General features: G+C 47.1%; 3 protein-coding genes across 4 annotated transcripts; 2 read left to right on the top strand and 1 right to left on the bottom strand.

Annotated features, from left to right (window-relative positions):
- The first annotated feature begins 14561 nt into the window (after window positions 1-14561).
- On the top strand, window positions 14562-18817 carry LOC136484966 (small ribosomal subunit protein uS7). The gene is made up of 4 exons (XM_066481922.1): window positions 14562-14717; window positions 16228-16499; window positions 17417-17620; window positions 18459-18817. Exons 1-4 carry the CDS (start codon window positions 14649-14651, stop codon window positions 18511-18513), a joined length of 600 nt encoding a protein of 199 aa, XP_066338019.1. The 5' UTR covers window positions 14562-14648; the 3' UTR covers window positions 18514-18817.
- A 2189-nt stretch (window positions 18818-21006) lies between these two features.
- On the top strand, window positions 21007-21968 carry LOC136484965 (uncharacterized). Of its 2 annotated transcripts, XR_010766283.1 has the most exons (4): window positions 21007-21160; window positions 21345-21379; window positions 21541-21732; window positions 21765-21968. XR_010766283.1 is itself a non-coding variant. In XM_066481921.1 (3 exons), exons 1-3 carry the CDS (start codon window positions 21088-21090, stop codon window positions 21667-21669), a joined length of 237 nt encoding a protein of 78 aa, XP_066338018.1. In that variant the 5' UTR covers window positions 21009-21087; the 3' UTR covers window positions 21670-21968. The 2 variants fall into 2 exon arrangements, 1 of the variants encoding a protein (XP_066338018.1); XM_066481921.1 differs by having other exon boundaries at window positions 21009-21160; window positions 21541-21968.
- Window positions 21859-25093, bottom strand: LOC136484964 (protein NRT1/ PTR FAMILY 1.1-like). The gene is made up of 5 exons (XM_066481920.1): window positions 25012-25093; window positions 24417-24634; window positions 23754-24304; window positions 22109-23004; window positions 21859-21984 (listed from the first exon to the last, which is right to left on the bottom strand). Exons 1-4 carry the CDS (start codon window positions 25091-25093, stop codon window positions 22137-22139), a joined length of 1719 nt encoding a protein of 572 aa, XP_066338017.1. The 3' UTR covers window positions 21859-21984; window positions 22109-22136.
- Window positions 25094-25350: the final 257 nt, after the last annotated feature.

The following is a 25350-nucleotide window of genomic DNA, read 5'->3' as shown; positions in this document are numbered from 1 at the left end:
AGCGCGATGAGGCGCGTTGGGAGGCCAAGGCCCTCCGGGTGGATCTTGGAGATGCGGTGGCTCGAAGGCTGGAGGCCGAGGAATTTTCTGTTGAGCTGGGCACGGAACTCACCGAGGTGTGGGGTATCCTTCAGGTCAAAAGTGATCATCAAGGTGGCGCAAGAGGAGGGGACCAGCTCCCTTATGACTCGTGCCGCTGGTATCACGGCGTGGGTGGGCCAGCTTGAGGAGGATGCCTTTCACGCCGGGATCACCCAAGCCTTCTCTGTTGCCCGTTCTCATTACAATCAGGAGATCAACTTGGAGGTAATGAGCCAAGGCTTTGCGCCTGGCTATGAAGACCCTGAGCTGGATGAGATCGAGAAGGCGGTGACTCCCCTTGCACGGAACCTAGCAAACAGGCTGAAAGACATGGTTCTCCCTTTGAGGAAGTAGTTAGTCGAATAAGTTTGATAAACATTTATATATAATATGTGGACAAGCATTGGTACTTTTGTGTCCAAAAATAGATTCGTGACTTTGTTTCGCAATTTCGTTTCGTTTGTTTGATCTTACCTTTTTCCCTTTTTGCGATGAAAAAAGATTTATGCGATCCGACCCTTCCACTCGTTAAGACTGTATGGCCCGAGGTGTTCAGGGGAAATTTTGATTGTGCTGGTGAGCAAAATTACCGTAGCCATCTGGGCGTGGGCTTTTGTGGTCCTACCTATCTGTTCCCCTAAACCTTGCTGCTAGTCTCGACGTGAGGAAAAGGTCTGATGTAATGACTATTTCGAAAAAAAGAAAGGAGGTACTCATACCTTTGTCGGCCCTCGAGTGACATCCAACCCCTTGCGGTCGCTGGGGCCAGATGTTACTGGAGACCAGAGCGAGGGACACGAACTTAGTCTTGCATTTGCACGTACCCCTTACTTAGGATTTTGGCGATCGCTGCATGACCGTGCAATTGGTCTTATCGCTGGCCCGACCTTCCTCGAGCCCCCGCGCGTGGTGGGGATTCGGTCAAGGGCCGGCTCATTTTGTGACTGTCACCCCGTCCGCGGTTTCCATAACAGGAGGGGTTAAGGAGACGTCACTTGCCTCGACGGCTCGAGTGACGTGCTTTATGAGCTTGCTAACGGGGATGTTCTGACGGAATCCGACCCCGTTTGCTTTGTGATAGGGTCGGCAAAGCCCTCGGGTGGCGTTCCGTTGCTCCTTGACCCGCCTTCCAATAGATTCCCCCTCAATGGAGATTCTATGGGCTCGGCTAGAGGCTGGATTGAACTAGAAGGTTGAGATGACCCTTTCTGCCTTAATGCGGGTTGGGCAAAGGATGCTGAGGCTCATCTGCGTTTTTCTCCACTAGCACTTGTTGGACACGAGGCGGCCTTAGACCCTTCGTGGGTCAGCCTTCGAACCTTGGTCTCTCGATCATGGATTGAGCAGCTCAAGCCCCCGAGCCCCTTAGGGTCTGATAGGGGTCGGCCGTCTTTCACGCGTTACCCCGTCCTTGGTTTTTGCAACCAGAGGGGCTGAGTTGATGACACTTGCCTCGATGGCTCGAGTGTCATGCTCAATGAGCTCGCTAACGGGTATGTTCGTGTGAAATCTGGGTCCATCATTCGCTGACGAGGTCGGCAGATGCACGAGCCGTTCAATAGGCTCAGGTGGCCCGTTGGCCTCCCCTCAATGGAGATTCTGTGGGTTTAGCTCAGGGCTAGAATCGAACGAGAAAGGTCGAGATGTCTCGGTTCGCTTCGTAGCAGGGCCGGGCAAGGCCGCTGGGGCTCATCTCGGTTTTTCTCCCCTGGCTCTATTTGACGTGAGGCGGCCTCGAGCCCTTTGTGGGCCGACCTTCAAACCTCGGTCAGTCGCCGCTCATATTGAATGAGGCGGTTGCCACTTCGTGACGCAACATGAAGCGTGGGATGCAGCGATTTGCATATGCAACATTTGGATGTATGGATTCAATGTATAACTAAATTGAAACGAAAGCGGGGGGTTGGTAACGTTACCCTGGTGGTGTGAGCGATGGGAAGCTCTTACTAAATATGTCAGTGCGGGGTTCGGGTTCGACATTTGTGACAAGGTCTGTGTAACCTGCATAAGCATTGCCATTTTTCGTTTCTGTCTCTCAGCGGCGATCCGAGCCGTTCGATTGATTTAGGCGACCTAACAGCTTCTCCTCAAAGGAGATTCTACAGGAGGACCCCCCCAAACCCTTCTTGGGAAGGCAGGAGCTAAAGCTTGTGGTGCAGGGAGCTATGAATTCGATTATGCTGGTGAACAAAAACACCATAGCCATCGGAGCGTAGGATCTGGCGGTTTGTTCAGTTGTATTCAAAGTTTTATACCCACATGTTGTGCTTCTAGTTTTAAACGTAAGGAGGGGTCGAGCGAGGAGGATGTCTAAATAGGTAGACACTCTCGGCAGCCCCCGAGCGATGTCCGTGCCCCTGCCGTTGCTGGGGTCGGAGACTCAGTAATGAAATTAACTCGCAAAGTAAGAAGGCAGAGGTGCTTATCTTTCAGTGGTTCGTTTGTTCGTTGTTTTACCTATGTCATCCGATCGATCCAGGAGGCCCGTTGGCCCCCTGGATGGGGGTTCGGTTGTTGGGTCATTCCATGGTCTTGCCTGGGGAAGCGGAGAGTCACCTACATGCGGGTGCACCCTGATTCTCGTGCCCGGCGCGTGGTAGTGGTGGGCCATGCCCAAGCAACGTCCTATTTTGACTAGGCGACATCTCATTGATCAGAGCACGTCCCGTTGGTCCAGGCGCATCCCCTCGGATTCCCGTCAGCATTGGTTTCCCATCTGCATTGAATAGGGGTATGCAGAGAGTTTTTTGTTCCCACCTTTTGCCTTTCCTCAGCTGCTGCGCCTCTTCCTTAAATAGGGAGGGGGAGGGGAGTTCTCGTCCCACTCCCTCGCCTGCCTCTGAGCTGCTACCTCTTCTCCTTCCTTTCCACCGAATGCATTCATGCATCGTGGCGGGGTCCTACGTGAGAGAGGGTAATGCCAGGGAGAGAAAAACTCATAGATCCGCTCATGAATCCAGAGCGTGATGTCGAGCTAGAGGTCATCCAATGTAGATGAGATGGTGCAGGCCACCTTTGCTAACAAGGGCCACTGCTGCCGAAGGAGGAGGGGCACTAGAGGGTGCCGAGTGTCGTTGACTTTGCCGTCGTTCGTTGCGGCCTTTCTTCGGCGAGAGACACCCCCTGCCCAGATGCCGCTGTTAGGGTTGCGGCTGATGATGATGGCGTAGTCCCTGGACGCCCTGGCGGAGGCACCGTTGTCGGGGTGGTAGCTGATCACGATGGCACAGTCCCTGGACGCCCTGGGGAGGGCACCATAGTCACCGACGTGGTGCTCGACGTTGCAGATGACGGTGCCTTCGAGGATCCCACGGAGCGGTAGGGCGTCATCGATGGAGAGCGTGGAGTACTCGTAGTAGGGCTGGTTAGAAACTATAATCGAATAAGTTTGTGGGGGAGCCCCTGAGTGAACAGTCTTTTGTATTTATGAATACATTAGTCCTTTTTGTGAGGGGATCACTTTGTAAGCAATGAATTTTGTGTGAAAAAATGAATAAGTTTTCAACTTTCGCTACGGCAAACAGCCTTTCGGTTTTTCTCCCTCTTTTAGTAAAAGAGATTTTGGTGCCTTCCGACACTTCTCATAGCTAAAGTCACAAAAAACTAGGAGTGCGGACGAGCCAATTCTAATTATACTGGTGAGCAAGGAGGCCATAGTCGCTGGGGCGTGGGTTTCCCGCAGTCCTACCAGTTACGCTCAGATTTTGTCTCCCGAAGTCCTAGCCTTTAGGACTTGTCATGAGAAAAGAGGGAAGACTTAGAGAATGTTTGCAAAGATAACACAGAGAGTGTTTTGTTAGATAAATGTATTTATATCAGCCCTTGAGTGAGGTCCGACCCCTCACTTTTTGTAGGGGTCGGATGTCGCTAAAGATCGGGGATTTCTAAAGATAAAAACTGATAGGAAAAAGTATGTGTTTATTTAAGGGTAAAAATGATGTAGCTGCTCAATGTTCCAGGCGTTGGTGAAGACCTCACCATCCATGGTTTTTAACTTGTAGGCGCCTGGCCAGAGTACTTCCACGATGACGTATGGCCCCTCCTAGGGTGAGGAGAGCTTGTGGCGGTCCTTGTTGCTCTGTATGAGGTGGAGAACAAGGTCCCTGATGTCAAAGGCCTGGTCCCGCACCCATCGGCCATGGTACCATCGCAACACCTGCTGGTACTTGGCCGAATGGAGGAGGGCGATGTCGTGGGCTTCGTCTAGTTGGTCCATGGCGTCTTCGTGGGATGCCTTGGCTCCCTGTTTGTCGTATGCTCTGATTCTTGGTGCTCCATAGTCGAGGTTCATCGAGAGGATAGCCTCAAAACCATAGACCATGAAGAAATGTGTGTAGCCGATGGCCTAGCTGGGAGTTGTCCTTAGGCTCCAGAACACTGTAGGGAGCTCAGCAACCCAGCGTGCGTCGAACTTGTTCAACCGATTGAAGATCCTGGGCTTGAGCCCCTGTAGGAGTATGCCGTTTGTGCGCTCGACCTGCCCGTTCGTTCGGGGGTGCGCGACGGCAACCCAATCGACTTGGATGTGTTGTTCATCGCAGAATCGAATGAATTTCATGCCGGTGAACTGCGTGTTGTTATCTATGATGATGGAGTTTGATACTCCAAAGCGATGGATGATGTCGAGGAAGAACAGCACAACTTGCTCGGACTTGATCGCTGAGATCGGCCAAGCTTTGATCCATTTTGTGAACTTGTCTATGGTGACAAGCAAGTGGGTGTAGCCCCCGGGCGCCTTTTTGAGAGGCCCAACCAGATCGAGCCACCAGACCACGAAGGGCCATGTGATGGGGATCATCTAGAGTGCCTGGGCCGGGAGGTGAGTTTGCCGAGCGTAGTACTGGCACCCTTCGCAGGTGCGTATGATTTGCTCTGCGTCAGCTACTACAGTGGGCCAGTAGAAGCCCTGTCGGAATGCGTTCCCAACCAAGGTTCTAGGCGTGGCGTGGTGACCGCAGACCCCACCGTGGATACCGCTTAGCAGAACCTTCCCCTGTTGGATGGGGATATAGAGCTGTAGGATCCCGGTGTGGCTCCGTTTGTGGAGTTCACCCTCTACAAGAACAAAGGATTTGGCGTGACGTGCGAGCCGTCGAGCCTCCATCTTGTCCATCGGCAGCGTGTCGTGGAGGAGGTAGTCGAGGTAGAGCGTTCTCCAGTCATCCAGAGGGTCGGGCTCTATCGTTGGATCTTCTTCAAGCTCCATGACATCAGGGATGAGTGGAGCCGTCGGTTGGTCAGCCCCCGGAGCTAGATCAGATGGGCCATCGTCGGCCCACTCTGACCCTTCATAGCGCACCGAGGGTTTGTGTTGGTCGTTGGCAAAGACGCCCGTTGGCACCGATTCTTGTTCAGACGCTGCCTTCGTAAGTGCGTCGCCCGCCTCATTGAGGCGACTTGGGATGTGATTGAGTTCGAGGTCGTCGAACTTGTCTTCCAGTCATTGGACTTCTTAGCAGTATGCAGCCATCTTGGTGTCGTGGCAACTTGACTCCTTCATGACTTGGTTAACGACCAGCTGAGAGTCACCCTGAATGTCGAGGCGTTGGATGCCTAACTCGATGGCGATGCATAGGCCATTGATGAGTGCTTCGTATTCGGCCACATTATTTGATGTGGGGAAATGGAGCCGAACCATGTACCTCATGCGGACCCCAAGGGGTCATACGAAGACCAGCCCCACACCAGCGCCCTTTTTCATTAGCGATCCATCGAAGTACATTGTCTAGTACTCTTGATCGACGACCGCTGGTGGTGTCTGGACCTCGGTCCATTCAACGATGAAGTCAGCCAATACCTGGGATTTGATCACCATTCGAGAGGCATATGTGATGCCTTGATCCATCAGCTTGAGTGCCCACTTTGCAGTTCTTCCCGTGGTGTCCTAGCTCTAGACGACCTCGCCAAGGGGGAACAACCTCGCCGAGGGGAACGACGTCACAACCGTCACAGGATGTGACTCAAGGTAGTGGCACAACTTCCTCTTGATGATGAGGACGGTGTAAAGGAGCTTCTGGATTTGGGAGTAGCGGGTTTTGGAGTCGGATAGTACCTCGTTGATGAAGTACATAGGGCGCTGGACCTTAAGGGCATGCCCCTCTTCCACCCGCTCTACTACCAAGGTGGCGCTGACCACTTGCGTGGTGGCCGCTATGTATAGCAGGAGGGATTCTTCGTCACTTGGAGGAACTAGGGTCAGGGGCCTTGTCAAAAGTAGTTTGACCATGTCAAAGCGCCTCCTGGGCCTCGGATGTCCACTTGAAGCAGTCGGCTTTCTTTAGGAGCCGATAAAGGGGGAGTCCTCATTCGCCGATGCGCGAGATGAATCGGCTGAGGGCAGTGAGGCACCCTATGATTCGTTGAACCCCCTTTATGTTCTGAATTGGGCCTATCCTTGTGATGGCTGAGATTTTCTCTAGGTTGGCTTCGATGCTATGCTCGGAGATGATGAAGCCGAGCAGCATACCCCTCGGGACCCTGAAAACACATTTCTCGAGATTGAGTTTGATGCCATTCGCCTGGAGTTTCGCAAAGGTTTGCTCAAGATCGGCAATGAGGTGGTCAGCCCATTTGGACTTAACTATGATGTCGTCAATGTAGGCCTCAATGGTTCGCCTGATGAGGTCCCTGAAGCATCTGAGCATACATCGCTAGTATGTTGCCCCAGCGTTCTTCAGACCGAATGGCATCGAAACGTAGCAGAACGATCCGAAGGGGGTGATGAAAGACGTCGTGAGTTGGTTGGACTTTTTCATCATGATTTGATGGTAGCCGGAGTACGCATCAAGGAAGCAGAGGGTTTCGCACCCTGATGTAGAGTCAACTATTTGGTCTATGTGTGGCAAAGGAAATAGATCCTTTGGGCACGCCTTGTTGAGGCTCGTATAGTCAACACACATCCTCCATTTCTCGCTCTTCTTTCGTACAAGGATGGGATTGGCTAACCACTCAGGGTGGTGTACTTCCCTGATGAATCCAGTGGCCGACAATTTTGCTATCTCCTCACCGATGGCCCTGCGCTTTTCCTCATCAAAGCGGCACAGGCGTTGCTTCACCAGCTTGGAGCCTAGATGGATTTTCAAGGTATGCTCGGCGACCTCCCTCAGATTGCCTAGCATATCCGAGGGTTTCCATGCAAAGATGTCTTTGTTGTCGCGGAGGAAGTCGACGAGCGTGCTTTCCTATTTAAGAGGAGAGCATGGTACCAATGCATACTGTTTTACCCTCAAAGCTGCTGGGATGAGGACCTCCTTGGAGCCCTCTGCCGATTCGAATGACCCAGTCGACTTCTTTGCGTTGGGTGCTCCTTCAGCGACCTCCTCCTTGAGGGCGGCGAGTTCCCCGGAGGCGACGATTGCCCGACCTCGCACTCGTAGGCACGCTGGAAGGAGGTGCCGACAGTGATGACCTCGTGGGGGCCCGGCATCTTCAGCTTGAGGTACGTGTAGTTAGGGATGGCCATGAACTTCGCATAGCATGGACGTCCCAGGATGGCATGGAAGGTTCCGGGGAACCCAACCACCTCGAAGGTGAGGGTCTTAGTCCTATAATTGAACTGATCCCCAAAGATAATGGGCAGATCGATCTGTCCGAGTGGCATGGCCTACTTCCTGGGCACAACGCCGTGGAAAGGCGCTCGGATTGGGCAGAGGTGTGTTTGGTTGATGCCCATTACGTCGAGCGTCTTTGCGTACATGATGTTGAGGTCGCTGCCTCCGTCCATCAGAACTTTGGTGAGGCGCTTTGGGCCGATGATCGGGTCGACCACAAGCGAATACCTTCCTGGGTGTGGGACAGCATCTGGATGGTCGGTCCGATTGAAGGTTATGGCGGACTCCGACCACCGGAGAAAGGGAGGTGTGGCCGGTTGGGCCATGTAGACTTGGCGGCGTGCGACCTTCTGACGACATTTGGAGTCATAGGCCGTTGATCCCTCGAAGATCATGAGGCAGCCGTCTAACGTTGTAAACCCATCGTCCTTCTCCTCGGCGTCATGCATAGCGGGGCAGGTTCCTTCCCCTGCTCCCCTTTGTTGGAGCCTCCAGACAAGAACTTCCGCATGAGGCTGCAGTCCTTGAGCAGATGCTTTACAGGAAAGGCGTGGTTCGGGCACGGCCCCTCGAGCATTTTTTGAAGTGGTTCGGAGCGCCCTACGCGGGCTTCCGACCACCCTTGCGATCAGCAGTAGCACGAGCAGGTCCTCGCACCGTTGCTTCTTATTTTTTCTTTTGGTGGAACGATTGGAGGTGCCTTCGCCGATACCCTCTTCCCGCCTTGCCTTGCCCTCGAGGCGATCGAAGATTGCTCCGACCACCTCTTCTTCTGAGGCGTGGCTGGTAGCAATGTCTAGGAGCTCCTCGGTGGTCCGTAGGCCCTTGCATCCCAGCTTATGAACCAAGGACTCGCAGGTCATCCCGGATAGGAAGGCTCCTATCACGTTGGCATCGGTGACGTTAGGGAGCTCATTGCACTACCGGGAGAAGCGCTGGATGTACCCACGGATGGTCTCATTGGCCTTCTATCGGTAGTTCTTGAGGTCCCATGGGTTCCTAGGGCGTTTGTACGTGCCCTGGAAGTTTCCCACAAAGATCTCCTTTAGATCCGCCCAGCTCTGGATTGCGTTGGATGGCAGGTGTTCCAACCATGCCAGGGCCAAATCGGCCAAGAACAGTGGAAGGTTGCAGATAATGAAGTTGTCATTGTCCGCACCACCGGCTTGATAGGCAAGCCGATAGTCTTCAAGCCAAAGTCCAGGGTTTGTCTCCCTAGAGTATTTAGGGATATTGATAGGTGGTCGATACCTTGGTGGGAATGCAGCATTGAGGATGTGCCGGCCGAAGGCCTGAGGCCCTAGGAGGCCGGGGCTTGAGCTTCGGTCCTCACCATTGTCGTAGCATCTGCCACGTCAAGGATGATAGCCGCAGTGGGCTCCTTCCCTCGGGTCGCTGTAGGTGTGTCTGTGGGTGTCGAGGGTGCTGCGTGCGTCGCGGTTGTGGCTGAGACGTTGATGTACCAGGATTGCAGCACGCTGTTCGCTGCCTTGCGGCGCTTGGTGGACCGATGCGTCCCTAGCAGGGCGCACCGAGGGCATACGCTGGCTAGTGTCAGGCTTGTGTCGCCGAGACAACGAGCTCTCCACCTACTGTGCTGCCACACACTCAAGTAGCTTACGAATTTCATGGTGGACCCGACGATCCTCGGGCGTCGCGGCCTCTAGAAGGCCATGAAGTACGGTCGTTGTGGCGGTGATGTTCTGGCTTGCCCAAATGAAGTGAGGAAGGGTTTCACCATCGGCGATGATCCTTCGACCTCCACGTACTCTCGAACAAGTTGTTGTCCGGCTTCGTCTATTTCCCACTTTTAGGCTCTTAGCTGCTCCACCCCTATGTGAGGTGGGGCCACTGTCCCCCTTTTGGTTGTGCCGCCGAGGTTGCCTGTTGGGGTAGTCTCCTCTGCGGAGACGCTTTCAACGTGTCCCTCGAAGGTTTCCGCCATGAAACATTCCCAGGAGGGATGATGGCTCCCCCTGCTAGAGTCAGAGCCAAAGTCCGACCCCGGACCTTCCACGAGGAGGCCATGGAGGGATTGTGTGATGCTTTCGATCATCCCCATGAACTCATCGTTCGTGGATGACGGGATCGTGCGTTGTGCCACAAGGTGGCTAACGGTCGCCGCGGCGTTGCGGAGACCAAACGAAAATGCCGTCGGGGTGCTCTGTCAGGAGTGTTCTGGAGAGAGGGTGAGGCAACACGGGTCCTCCCTGGACGGCTAGGGTCCGAGGGAGGCACCGGGCGGGCTATCAAGCCACCTGTAGCCGGAGCCGATGGAGGGGAGAGACTGGATGGTGAGATGGGCTAACGCCAACTCTCCTCCCATCGTGACGATGAAGTCCAGGTCACCGAAATGCACGTGTGAGCCCGAGACCCAGCTGATTGCGTGGTTAGCCATCCGAGGCCTGATTTGGAATGCGCAAAGGCCCCTACCTGGCGCGCCAACTGTCAGTGTTTCGAACAAACACTGGCTAGTAAATTTATAATTGTTGCGCGTTAGGCCCGGGTGGTGCACTAAAGGACACAAGGTTTATACTGGTTCGGGCCGAATGTCCCTACGTCCACTCTACCGCTGCTCGTGTTATCAGTACCAAAAAAGGTTTGTAGTAGGGGGTATAAATGGTCGAGAGAGGGAGAGGTCCCATGTCTCTGATGGAATGGTCGAAAGGACGCCAAGAGCTCGGTCGCTGCTTGGCTATATGCGTGATGTGTTGTGTGTTGAACTGATCCGTCAAAAGTCGGTCCCCTTAGTGGGGGCCCTGCCCTCTCTTTTATAGACCAAGGGGGGAGTAGGGGTTACAGATGGGAGAAAGAAGAAAATACCAAAGGTATAGCAGGTCCTTCGAGGGAGCTGAGTCTTCCTTTTTCCCTGTGCCTGCCCTGCTTTAACATGGCAGACCATGTCAGAGGTGGCATGTTCGCTGACCCTCGTAGGCCATGCCCTAGTCCCATTTAGCAAATGGTTGCGTCCCATCCTACGTCGGTGGACGATGCGGTGTGCCGGAGAGCCGAGCTGTGACCCCTCGGGGAGTCATCGGGGAAGTGATCATATGTCTGTCACTATAGATGATGTGAGTTCTATCTTAGACTGTAGTGGCTGTCGTATGCCTGTGTTAGTATCCGCGCCCGAGGGCTGAAGGCGGCGCCTACTACACTGTGGGACAAAAGTCGGCGCCCACAACACTATTCGGGCACTGTTATGATTGAAAGGGCTTAAAGCGTCTGTCCCATCGTATTCTGATGGTACCTTCCTACAGGCGTACAGGCATGGCCCTCAATATCATGGTTGACTCGAACGGTCTGTTGTACCCTGTGCTCGTCTTTATGAAGGATCAGGGTGCGGTCGTGGGGCGAGACGGAGCTAGCCCTCAGTCGTCGGGCGAGGTCGAGCCCACCCTCAGGCATCGAGCGAGGCGGAGCCCGCCCTTAGCCATCAGGTGAGGCGGGGCCTAACCCTCGGACGTTGGGCGAGGCGGAGCCCGCCCTCGGATATTGGGCGAGGCGGAGCCTAGCCCTCAGGGGTCAGGCGAGGCGGAGCCTAGCCCTCGGGGGTCAGGCGAGGTGGAATCTAGCCCTCGAGGGTCGGGCGAGACGGAGTCTAGCCTTCCGTCATTCGGGCAAGAAGCGCAATAGTGCTCTTGTCTGACCGGAAGTGTCAACATTCGATGGTTATTAGTTTCACCTTATTGGGTACCCCGGTATTAGGTCCTCGACACATATGCAAGAATCATGTCATCTAGTGGCACTTGATAAACCGTTTAGCCAAAGATTTCTTCTCTTTATAGTACGGCTATCGATCCTAAGTGCACATACACCCTTTATGGTGTCTTAAGTGCCAAAACAAAACCTATCATATACCTTTGCCTTGATCTTCTTGGTTTTTATTTTTCTCTTTCTTCTTTTTCAAGTTGAGCTTGATCATCATCATTTCATGTCCACCTTCATCACCATGGACCTCATCTTGCTCTAACACTTGGATTCCACTAACCTAGCTCATATCACAACTCATGACAAAGGTTAGTGCTAGGTTTCATCAACTATCCAAAACCAAACTAGGGCTTTCAATATGCTGTATTTTGTTGTTAGGACATGTCTTTGTTCAGGTGCATAGTTGTTTTGAGTCTATATATAGTCCAATTTTGGGTTGCTAACTAAACCAATGGTATGTTAAATATTATTAATTTTGCTGCTTTGCAGTGTGTAGGTTTTAGAGTCTCTGTGCTTTTGAACGATTTTTCTACAATGGCTATAGGAGGAAGAAGAGGGGTTCCATGCTGCATTGGCTGCCAAGCTGATCAAGGAGTGTCAATTTGAAGGAGCGGAGCATATCTACCTCGTTTTAGTTATGTAAGTCTGTAGGGAGCAGAACCTTTATTATGCTATCTATGTACCACTTGTGTTAATTCATTAGTTGACATAGTTGTTATGTTAGGTGTCGATCATTGTTATTATAACAAGTACTCTTCGTTGTGGACATGATGAATAATGTGTAATGATTATATTTGTATGGTGTGTGTTCAGTAAGTTATTAAGGTCTAGCTGAATTTAGTAAATACTTTGTGAAAACCGGATGCAATTCTGTCACCGTCAGATGTAAGGGCCGTTGGTTGTTTTGTCATCACCGCCGTACCACTCGCCTTTGGTGAAGCAGACGGCCATCACCACCGCTATTCATTTGATGCGGCAGGGGTCAATAGTGCATCATTGCCGAATCGTTTAGTAACCCGACACTGACTAAAGGATCATCACGGGCGGATCATACTGCAACGCGACAGTGACTATGCCCTATGACCAGACGGTTCAAACATTGAAGCGACGGTGATGTTCGCCTCAACACAGGCGGGTCACGCTCCAATGCGACAAAATAAGGATCTGATCATGGACGGATCATAAGCTATGCGGTGGTGTTAGTGCATACCCACACACGCGGGTCATGCTCCAATGCGACGGAAGTAAGGACCTTATCATGAACGGATGATAAGTCAATACGGCGGTATAGTGTACACCCCAGTCGGTCTCCGATACCGATGGTGATGGCTATGAGTATCACTGCCGACAGCTTACTGGCGAGACCAAAATTGGACTGCAATGTGGGTTACGACGCGGCTGTGAAAGGTGCGAGTGTAGTAGTGAATGATGCAAGTAGCAACATGGTGGATCACAAGTTATATCGGTCTATGATTGGAAGCCTACTCTATGTGATTGCATCAAGACCGGATGTCATGTTTAGTGTATGCATGTGTGCAAGATTTCAAGCCTCACCAAGAGAAAGTCATTTGAAGGCATTAAAGAGAATATTGAGGTACTTAATGCATACACAAAATGTTGGTTTGTGGTATCCCAAAGGAGCTAAGTTTGAGCTAGTTGGTTATTCCAACTTAGATTATGCGGGATGCAAGGTAGAGAGAAAGAGCACATCGAGCACATGTTAATTGTTGGGAATGTCACTTGTATCTTGGTCATAAAAGAAACAAAATAGTATGGCACTTTCAACCGCCAAAGCCAAATACATATCCGCCGGTAGTTGTTGTGCATAAATTCTTTGGATGAAGGCCACTTTGAATGATTTTGGAATCAAGTTCAAACAAATGCCGTTGTTATGTGACAATAAGAGTGCTATCAAGCTCACCAACAACCTAGTTCAACAAGAAGAACAAAGCACATTGATGTCCTCAAGGATGTGCCCATCCAAATTGAAGATTGCCTTTTCACCAACCAAAGAAAAGAACAAACAAAGAAAGGTTGCTATGAATACGGCAAGAAGGCGCACTTTATGAAAGATTGTCCAAACAAGCCCACACCCAAGGCAAAGAAGAAGGCAAGAAATGCTAAAGGCCAAGCTCTCACAACAATCAAGACTTGGCATGATTCATCGAGTGGAGATGAAGCCCAAAATAAGAGGTGTGACCACAAGCACTCATCATCACACTCTTCAGTCTTCACGCATGTGCCTTACGGCATGAGGTAACGAAAGTTCTAGCTCTAGTGATAGTGATGGTGATGATGAGCTACCTTCTTATGATAAAATTGTGCAAAATAATATTGAATTTGCTAAGCTTTGCGGTAGCCAACAAAAGAAAATAAAAAGATTTAAAAGCAAATGTAGATAGCTCACAACAAGCTTATAATATGTTGCTTGAACAATATGAAGCTTTTACCAATCTTAATGTGGAGCTATGTACTAAAATTAAGCAACTTGAAACTAGTACAAACACAAAGAAAGCACAATAATCGATGCGCAACTAATGAAGAAAAAATGATAAATTAAAAGCTAAGTTAGCTAGTTCACAAGAAACTTATAGAAGTTTGCTTACTAAAATAAAAATTCCTTAGCAAACATTGTGATGAGCTAACTAATAATGTTACTAATCTTGAAGCCATCAGTACAACCCCATCGAGGCATGTAAAATGAAAAGCTCAATCTTAGACATGCCTAGAAAGGATGCCTCTACTTCTTACGATAGTTTATTTAAATTGGACTCACCCCTTTACGACCAAGTTGTTTTAAGACTGTAATTGTAGATACATGTACACAAGTCACAATGGGGAATGAGCAACTTAAGCAAGAAGTGACTTGCCTCACCAAGAACTTGATTTAAGTGAAAGGTAGGACGGAGCAAGCCTAACCTTATCAAGATAACACCATCAAGGGAGTGAAGAAGCTTAATAAGGGAGGTACTGTGGTTTGCTACGTGTATTACAAAGAATATGAGTTCAAGGAGAAAAATGGAGAGAATTAGGACAAGTAAGGGCTACGCTAAAGTATGTTTTTTTTTATGTAACCCCTCGTATAAGTGGGGTCTACTGGAGTTGCTCTCTTCACGAGAAAACCAACACAGTTTTCCACTTCAGGTGATAACGTTGAACGTCAGCATTTTCCCGAATCTCAAAGCTCCTCACGAATTCTTATTTATATAAGCGTCGTGCTCCTGTTAGGGTTTACTCCCCACCGCCGTCACGCGCGTTTCCTATCTTCGTTCTCGCGCGCCCTCCTCCGCTTTTCTTCTCACTGCACTCATGGCGGAAGTTGAGGCTCCGACGCAGGAGGTCAAGCTCTTCGGTCGCTGGTCCTTCGAGGACGTACAGGTACCCCATCATTTCCATCCCTCCACTTTCTCCCTCACCCACCCTCGTCTCATCGTTTTATCTCTCATGCTGCGGCGATTTGGCTTTTGAGTATTGCGGTGCCAAGCGAGCTAGTTTGTTAGATCTGGTGGGTTAGAAGTGATTTTCTTAGGCTGTTCGGCCGCTGATACTTCGAGGACGTCAAGGTACGCCATCTTCTCCATACCTTCCCCCCTCCCCCATCCTCGTCTCATCGTTTTAGCTTATATGCTGAGGCGATGCAGATTAAGTATTGCGGTGCCAAGTGAGCTGGTTCGTTAGTTCTGGTGGGTTAGATGTTACGTATTGGCTGTAATTGATAATACGATTTGATGATTAAATAGTGGATATACTGGTATTATTGGTGAAGAAGGCTTGATGTTTAGATGATTGATTGTATTTGTGTTTTTATATATGGTGATTTTCTTTGTTAGGCTTAAGAATAACTCAGGGAAAAAAATAGGTTTGTGGACACTGGACTATAATTCCTATCTCTGATCACATTTTACTTTGCACGGTCAGTGATGTACATATCTGACTGCTAATATCTTATACTCCATCTGCAATTCTAGCATCAAATATTGTCCCAAAAAGAATGCAAATCTAACTTAGGACTAGCTTATGAGGCCCTAAAAAGAAGTGTCATAATGTATGATGGCAATGAAGTATAAAGTTTGTATATGGAATCAGTTGCCTTGTTCCAATCAACACATGAGGAGAATAAAAAGAATAGGGGTACATGCATGATTTCAGTTCACTCGATTGTCATCTCAAGATGAGAATTACATTCTTTGTGAGATGGAGGGAGTAGGATGTATTCTTAAAACTTTAAATTTTTTTAGATTGAGATTTTACAAGTGTTCTCCAATATAAATTTACACATTATTACACTTATTATATCTCCAAACTATAAGATTTAAAAGTTATTGATGTTTGTAGTTTTTATTAAGGTTTGACCAAATATTTTCTTAAACACGTTTTTTGACCAGGGTATTATTTATTAATCTGGGTGTATTGGTCTATCTTGAGTATATCACCATTGTACTTAGTTTCAATGGTCTAGAAAATATAGATAAAGCTATCTTATTATTACTGTATACCTAGTTACTAACTGTTGCTATACTTTGGTCTAGAAAATATAGATAAAGCTGTTTTATTATTACTGTATACTTAGTTACTAACTGTTGCTATACTTTTGAAATACATAGGAGTTAAAAATTATACTGAAGGTTGTTGTCCTTGTATCCTGCTACATTGTCTTCAATCATTGCAACTATTCTTACCAACTAGTTTGTGCTGAAGGTTTCAAATATGTTATTGGGTATTTATTTCTGGTTTCCAGTGAATCTAGTATGGTTGAAATGCTACACTGTTTCTTTACTAGCGCTTGTTCCCATTAAACTTTTTAGTTTAAGCTGCCCTTGCTACCTACTAGATGTGGTGCATTTGGTTTATGATTTTTAAACTATTCTTTTTGAATATTTTTGTGCAGGTCAATGATATTTCACTGGCTGATTACCTTGCCGTCAACCCTACAAAGCATGCCATTTATCTTCCCCACACTGCTGGAAGGTATTCGGCTAAGAGGTTCCGCAAGGCTCAGTGCCCAATTGTTGAGAGGCTGACAAACTCTCTGATGATGCACGGTCGCAACAATGGCAAGAAGGTCATGGCTGTTCGCATTGTGAAGCATGCTATGGAGATTATTCACCTGCTAACTGATGCAAACCCTATCCAAATTATTGTTGATGCCATCATAAACAGGTAACTATTCTAAATAGAGTGTTCTCTTTAATATCAGCTATTCGTATTTCCCGGCAACATGGTTTTATTTATTGCTCTTGTTTAATCTTAGGAGTTTAATGTTTTTATCAATCACGTTACTTCTCCATATTACTGTTGGGGAGAATGTCTCCAGTGCCACTGCACCTTGAAGTCCTGTTCTCTTATATTGAGAAAAGGCATCAAAATATGCAAGAAAATTTTGACCAAAAATATGAATGGATATTGGATATAGAAGATGAAGGTCTATCAGCACTGGAATAGTTGTGGGTTGCGGATCAGACATGAACAGTACAACCCCCAACTATTCAAGTGCTGATTTCACTTTTTTCTTATTGCACATATTTTTGTTGCCATCTCAAATCTTTGCATCATATTGTTGGTGGAAACTTTTGCACACATTTCCATGCCTTTTTAACTGGAGCATGCGAGCACCTGAAATGTTCTCTGCCATAGGTTATGTATATTGTTGTAATTTCTGATCATATTATTATGTGACACAAATCAGGATCATGGCATGTATGCAATTGGATGATTAATGATCTTTTGGGAAAGGAAAACTAATGTGTCCACTTGCATACACTTCATTGGTTTTATGGCATTGTCTATGAGACTAACTGCCTTGTCATCCTTCTATCATTTTGCTTAAAGTATCTCTACATGCATAGACTTTCATTAGTTTTATGGCATTATCTAATGAGACTGAATGAATGCCTATGATTCTCCTGTCATTTTGCCAACAACACATGTTGCACTTATCTTGTCACCCAATGACCGAATCTGCCCAATTGGCAACGAATGGATACCTTGCTGATACTTTTGTTTGCTATTATGCAGCTTAGCATCTGTATTTTTGGCTTTTGTTCTCTCTAATGGGGTAATATTTTTGTCTAATTTAGTGGTCCAAGGGAAGATGCAACTCGTATTGGATCTGCTGGTGTTGTTAGAAGGCAGGCAGTTGATATATCTCCTTTGAGGCGTGTGAACCAGGCAATCTACCTTCTTACCACCGGTGCTAGGGAAAGTGCTTTCAGGAACATCAAGACCATTGCAGAGTGCCTTGCCGATGAGCTTATCAATGCAGCTAAAGGTTCTTCTAACAGGTCCTCCCTGTCCCAGAAAATCTGATACTTTATTAAGATTCAATATTTGTTCCAGAAAACCTAGGTTGGGCCCATATCAGCCTAAGACTGCAGCGTGCATAGAGGTGAAAACGGTCGGCTTGCATAGGGGTGAAAACGGTCGGAAACAGTAAAAACAGTATTACAATATAGAAAAAGAAAACGGCTGGTACAGGATTTTTTCTACATTTTGGTAATAAATGAGCACAAAAAATGGTTGTGAAACCAATTGAAAATGAATTTTTTTTATGTTTGGATAAATTCGAAAACGGTATCATAATATAAAGAACAAAAATGGTTGGTATGGGATTTGTCCCGTTCACTTTCACCCCTAGGCTTTGCATGCCTTTAAATTAGCGTGGATCACCTTCAATTAATTAAATAGGGGTACATGGGTAACTTTGCATTGATAACTAATTTGTCCTAAAATCATACAACGTAAGCATTTTGTGATGGAGGGAGTATGATTTATTCTCATCTTATATCGGTATCCTTCAGTGTGACATAACCTGTAAATGCTACTGTAGCATGCATTCCATTTTCACAAGTATTAATGAGGTAACCACAAGTCTTTTCACCTCTCCCTTGATTTATTTGAATGAATCCCATGGTTCTTTCACCAAACCTTGTGTGCTCTATTACCTGGCCGTATTGCTGCCACTAGCACAGAAGCACAGAATTCCTAATCCCCATCTTTCCTGTGTTCTTTGTTGCCCCAGCTTGCCATGGTTGTTGAATTGGTCCTAATTTTATGTCGTACACTATTTAATGCTTTGTTAAACATGACATGGCACTTTTTCTCTTTTTTTTTGCCTCGCAGCTACGCCATCAAGAAGAAGGACGAGATTGAGCGTGTCGCAAAGGCCAACCGCTGAGCATCCAAATGGGAAGCAGGAGAAGCGAGGTTTTGGGTGAAGAATGTTTTTAATAATATATCCATCTACCCTGTTTATCTGTGAATTTAGCTCTGGCGAAGTCTCAGAATCTGTGTCCCTGTCCTTTTGTACTTGTCTTGAGCTGAAAAGAGTTAGCAGCAATATGAATTAAATTTTTGCCGTAGATGTAATAGTTGCATGTGAACTATGAGATACATGAGACTCGTTTGTATGACAGTGACTATGATCTCCCCGTTGTGGCGTGATGTGACATTGAGCTTATATTTGGCAAGTCTGCTTTACACATGCTAGTTTTGGGATTTTACGATCGTATAAAGTTGATAAGGTAGATAATGCAGTAATGGTATCAAATAATTTATATAAATTTAAACACAATAATATATATAACATATGGATTCATGTGAAGCATTTAAAATATATGGGAGTTTAGGATGCTCTGGAGTTTGTCTTGTTCCACCAAAAGTTTGTGTTAGCAGCCTGAGAGGTGATCGCGTACAGTCGAGCTCATCTCTATTTTTGTTTTCCCTGAAACGAAAAATACGGTTGCGGGACCGAAAACAGTTTTAACCGTCTGTATTTGTTCATATCTGGGACGAGCGAGTCTATGTAGCCTTCTGGGATGTTCCACTAGGATGTAGCTAGGCATCAAAACATCCTCTAGGGATGAAAACAGACGGCCGTACAGTCACGCTCATCCTGACTTTTTGTTTTTCCGGAAAAGTTTTCCCGGAAACGTACGGTAACCAGGACGTGATTCATCAGGTGCAGGACCGAAAACGGTTGAGGTTGTATCCTGTCCGTATTTTCGGTATCCTGTCTTTAATTGGAAATATCTCATTTTTATGCTGTTTTGATTTTAGCATAGACTAGCAAAGATATTGGTTGTTTTTTTAGATCTCTTCCTCCTCTTCCGAACATCAATTACATCGATTCGATAGATAGCTTATTGGGATAGAGGTAGACAAACAACCCCTAGAAACGTATAGGAGGTTTTCTCTTCGTATGGCTCGAGAAAATGATTCGAATTTCTATCTACAATGCAAATAGATAGAAATTCGATTATGTCTTGCATTAATTTTCTTAAAAAAAGGAAAAACAAATTTCATTTATACTCATGACTTAAGTTAGCTAATTTTGATTGACAAACTTCAAAAGAAAAACCCTTCGAAATTTTTTGTCGTCTCTAAACTATTTTCTTTATCTCATCTCGAACAAAACCTTTCTATAATGATGCATATCTATCCCTTCTACAAAATTCTAAATATATAATTTATTTTACGACGCAGCTAGCGTCCAGACATCCAGTCCCAGGACGCATCCGGACGCAGCTCCCAACCATCCATTCCACCTACAGGAACCATCCTATCTCAGCTCGTCCGCGTAATAGAACGGAATGAAAGCGCTATCCCCACCCACGTAATAGAAGGGAGCGCACGCTCGCATTCCCTTCCGCGTCTCCTCCACCAAAGAAATCAAAAGCAAAACCTTATGCCCTTAGATTTACAATTTTTGGGAGGTAGCCTGAGGCCCACCTTCCTTCCTCTTCGGATTGCAATATTGTTCTCGACGAGGAAGAAGGGGAGCTGCTACTTATACCGTAGAGCATTATACAGTCGTCTCTACAAATGTATCTTTAGACGGTCGTTATTACCAACCACCTATGAAAATGGTGCGTTTTCAAAGACAGCCGAGAATACTAGCCGCGTATGAAGATTTATTTGTAGAGGTGGCTGGCTTTGAAGCCACCTTTATAAATGCATCTTCAGAGGTGGCTTGTTTTGCCGTCCATTATAGAGGCTGCTGCTGATTGAGCCGGCTCTGCCTAAAAATGGTTCCGTTGCTGAAAATCGTTTCTATAGCAGTGATTTCGTATCCGAATTCGAATTAAAATATGGTAAAAGATGCTATCTGAATCTGATTTCATGCGTGTTCGATCTGATTCCATCTTTATTAGGCACAAACTAGGGGCCTGTTTGGAACGCTGGAGAAATTTCATAGAAATCATTTCAATTTCACATGAAAAACGCAGTTCTCTGTTCCCAATGGGGCCTGGCTAGTGCATGAGACTCGGTCCAGCCTTTTGACACGAGAACGCAATGAAGTGTGATTAATAACTGATCCTGCTCAATGACTCGGAAACCACAGTGCATTTTTTGGCACACCCTTTTCCACGGTGCTTGCGTATATAGCCTTAAGTAGCCTCCTCCATGTCCCTTCCTCCAGCGGTAGAGAAGGGATACACCAGCTTAAAGAAACGGAGCAATCAGGCGCTCCACTAACGCATTGTTCCTTTTGCTTTTCTGGAGGCCTCGAGGGAGTTAGCATGTTAGCACCGCACTAGCAACTGACTGCACACTCAGAAACCATGAAGGCAAAGTGCTCAGCATTATCTCCACCTTACCTTTTGCTTTCTGTTATTATATGGACAATTCGGGCGCACCAATAATCCTATGATTGGACAGTGGGGCACAGCTGAGCTATATAAATCTGGATATACACTGTTCTGATGCAGTGCTCAAGGACCAGAAGGATTAGAGGGGGACAAGGAACAAGATGAGTTCCAAGAAAGCAAACAGGGTTTTGGTACTTGTTCTTCTGCTTATTGTTTTGCCTGCGCTTTCGATCGGTATGCACCGCAGGTTGATTTCCCTGTTCAATCGATTGTTATCTTTATTTCCTATACATTTCTTATTTTCCTTTAAATTCAAAATATAATCAACATGTACTATCGGAAGTATGTAACATTTTTTTCAGGCATGCAAAAGTGAATGATTTGATTCATTATAGTCTTCTATAATTTGCTTTTGCAGGAGGAAGGAAGTTGGCGGATGAAAAGGATCATAAGGTATGTCGTAGACTGGAGAATAGCAGAGTTCTGTCATGGAATTTCCTGATAGCTTATATTGATCTACGAATCCATTATTATTAAGTTTGAGAACGATCTTCCAAACTCAAGGGGACTCTTCTTCGAATAGAGAATAATTATATTCATTTTGTCTAATCCAGGAGCATTCCACTGCTGCTTCTGAAAAGGGAGCAACGGCTTCAGGAGATATGGTCAAGACAAATGATTATGGGCGCTACGATCCGACTCCGGCGTTTTCCAAGCCTCGCTTCAAGCTTATACCCAACTGACTCACTGCTGCTTGGCTTCTTTGTACCCCGAAGGTTAAACTTATTAATTAATAGTGTGTGTGTGTGTGTGTGTGTGTATATATATAGATAGATAGATAGATAGATAGATAGATAGATAGATGACATATGAGGATTGAGGTGTGATGCTACATGCTTAGTATATGGATCGATGGCACATATAGAAATAGTCGCGTACAGAATGTATATAACTTGTGTAGTATCTGGCGTTGGTGCCTCTACTGAATGTACTCGGCTTCCGTTGTGTTCTGGTGTTGGATCTTTGATCGGAATGCCATAAAGTTGGTTCTTCTTTATCTAACAACACCAGGTTATTTATAAGGAATCAAGGATCCTTATTTCCAATATATATGAATCTGACCTATTGGTCACAACAGGGAAGATATATTGCTAAAATGCTTTTAGCTGCAGCCCGACATACCAACATGTGAAACAAACACTTGCATGAGCTAGCCTCGAAACTCTTCGGCTTCACCATCAGCGCCAGTTTCCAGTGTCATGTTTTGCGTCGACTCATGGAAAACATTAGCGCAAATGACGAGGTAGACCAGGTCGACGGCACCAAGAACCGCGAGCAGTCCATAGTAGAAGTCGTATCGGCCCTGGTTCAGGTCGTCAGAAATCCAAGGCGCACCTCCACCCTTGCTGGTGACCACGTTCACGAGCTTGACGATCGTGGTCGACATGATGCTCGCAACGCCGCCTCCGAAGAAAAGCAGCGCCAGCGCGAAACTGCCCATGGACTTGGGGAGCACTGCATAGTAGAACTCGATCTGCGCGATGGCGCCGAACGCGCCCGACAGCCCCATGAGAACGTACTGGGGCGCCAGCCACAGGGCAGACAGGGGCGGGGTTCCATGCCTCGCCGCGGCCTCCCTCCTACGAGTCTCCACCGCCGATGCCACCGCCATGGAGGCGACGGCCAGGAACACGCCGATGCCCATGCGTTGCTTGAGCGTGAGCACGCGCTGTCGCCCAGTGATCCTCCGGAGGACCGGGAGGATGTAGGAGTCGTAGCAGCCTGACCACACCGTGAAGGTCAGGATCTCGAAGATAGAAATTGAGCCCGCTGGTATCTGAAATCTCGTGGTACCGATACGACGGTCCATGGTGGCTGCTTGCAGAACCCCGAACGAGGAGCTCTGCAGCAGGAACGACATCACCATGGCTGACCACATGGGCATGACGCTCAGAGCAGACTTGAGGTTCTCTACTTGCTCCACTGTGCAGGTGCTTCTTGAGCTCGTGCTGTCGTGACCGTCGTTGTTTGTGCTGTTGCCTGGACGGGTCCTCACCATGCAAGCTTTATTCAAAAACCTGAATGATCGTATTTGTTTGGAATAAAATTAAGTTAAAACCCTAGTCATATTCCTTAACTGAACCTATGTGATGTTGCATAAACTCATTTGAGAAAAAATGCTAATCGAAACTATATGCGGGTACCAAGAAACTTCACGGGAAAAAAAATGTGATATATAGAATTATAGGAACACAAGCTTTACGGTGGTTATAAAAAGTGTGGACTGTCCATCGATTTAGATCGGACGGTTAGAAAATAGGAAGTACCAAGAAAAAAAAGTACCGGCGAGTACCAAAACACGCGGGGCTAGTACCAAACATATGGGACCATACCTATAAATTTTTAGATGATTTTTAGATATTATTTAAAAATAAAAGGTACTCTAGTAATTTGACTTCCTCCTCAATCCGTACAGATACTGCACAAATACAATTTCTACCTCTCCTCATCCTGTACAGATACAGCTTGGCAGTACTCCTCCCGGCGGCGCTTCCGTGCGAGGTGAACGGGAAAGGGTAAGATTCTCCATGAAACTGAAATGGCTGAATGTGGTGTGGACATGTGCGGTCAAAGCTCCTCTAATTACTACTCTACCCTTCTCTCCATTAATTTAATTTTACTAATTTTCTTTCTCAAATTAATTGTTTGTCAGAATAAGAATAGAAAGTACCCTAAAGTACAAGTAGTACTTTCCAACCACCGAAACAAGCCTCAATTAGTAATATTATGATTAAGATACTAGGAACAGAGATAAGTTGCCAATCACCTCATTTTATCTGATGGAACCAGCTGTGCTGAACCTGTTAAACAATGGAATTGAGCACCATGATTTGCCTCTGGCAGCACAAGGTCACGGTTCTTGATAGTAACAACAGCCACCTTCAGTAAGCCAACCCACATGCTCTTCTGTGGCCTCACCTTCACGTAGAGTGATGACGCCGCCAAGTTCAGGAGTGTGACAGACGCCATGATGGCAGCCGACACCATGAACCCAACCTTCCAGCCCATCTTGTCTTGGAAGTACACGAGCACAGTCACGGCCACGATCTGCGAGAACCCCACGGATGCGTAGTACCAGTTGAACAAACCCCGGAGAGCACGGTCCTTCTTTGTGGTGTCCCAGTGCGCAATCTGATCCTCGGCAAATGCCAGACAGCAGGGGCGGACGCCACTCGCTCCGAGCGCCATGAAACCAAGGGAGGCGCACAACACAAGTAGCTGAATCGGAGTAGGTGATGCGCAGCCTTGGTTTGGTTGGATGCAATCCGGCGGTGTCAAGCGTGTAATCACCGATGTCAAGCACAAAAGTGTAGTCCCCTGAGTGGAACATGAAAAGAAGAATCAAATACCTTTTTTCATAATTTACATCAAATTGAAAAATGATGAATTTCAGTTGTTTAAGGGCCAAGGGATTGTTCAGTGCCCTTACAATTGTGCAGGAGAAAAGTGTCAGTGTAACCATGAGGCAGCGACCTAACAGTGCGTCAGACACAATGGCTCCGCACACTGGCAAGAAATTTGCAGCCGCTATGTACACGAAGATGATGATGGCGCTGCTTGCAGCGCCAAGGTGATACTTTGTTGTGAGATAGATTATAAGATTTGCGCCAACAGATGAGCTCACAATCCGTTCAGATACTTCATTGGCTGAAAACAGATGGGGAAGTTCTTTTAGCAAAATTACTTCGCTGTCTCTGCTACACTCCGTAAGAAATTGCTGAGCTTATAGAAAGAAGTAATTAGTCTCAGCCTAACACTATTTTCTGTGTTCTCTCTCTCTCTGCTATTCGATGACATCATTTGACGCCTAACCAAGAATATGGATTAATTGTAAATTTTTTGGCCGAGTACTTGTTTTGAAAAAAATGTTTCCGGGTGACGCAGATGGAACGCTGCGCGTTTTCGTAAGTAGGCACCAATATTACACGATAGAAATTTTTACGAAGACATAACAAGCTAATCATGGCCATAAAGTTTTTCATCAGATAATTTTCAAGGTACAAATTCTAAGGCAAGACCATTACCAATTATGACTGGAACCAGTCGCATACCACCTTTCCTCCCCAATACATGAGTTTGCTGATGTTCCTCGTGAACACCTTCCATCGTCTCCAGTCTCCAAATTAAAACTCTGCAGAACTAGAAGCACCACCACGGCACCACACCGGGAAGAAATGTGCTGTTAGAGCATTCAGGTTTCGAGCTATCTTGCCGCAGAACAGGGAGATGTTCCCTTATATGGAGGTGCCGTTTGTCATTCGGCTCTCTTGCTGCACGTCGCTTTTTTTTCAAGCTATGAATTGAGTGACAACGGTTCAAATTGGAGATTACAGAAAGGATATCTCTAGTATATCTCTAAGATC

This window comes from Miscanthus floridulus, chromosome 10 (assembly GCF_019320115.1).
Source record: "Miscanthus floridulus cultivar M001 chromosome 10, ASM1932011v1, whole genome shotgun sequence".
Classification (NCBI taxonomy): domain Eukaryota; kingdom Viridiplantae; phylum Streptophyta; class Magnoliopsida; order Poales; family Poaceae; genus Miscanthus; species Miscanthus floridulus.
The sequence above is the reverse complement of the archived record's forward strand: the minus strand, read 5'-3'. Positions and strand labels throughout refer to the sequence as shown.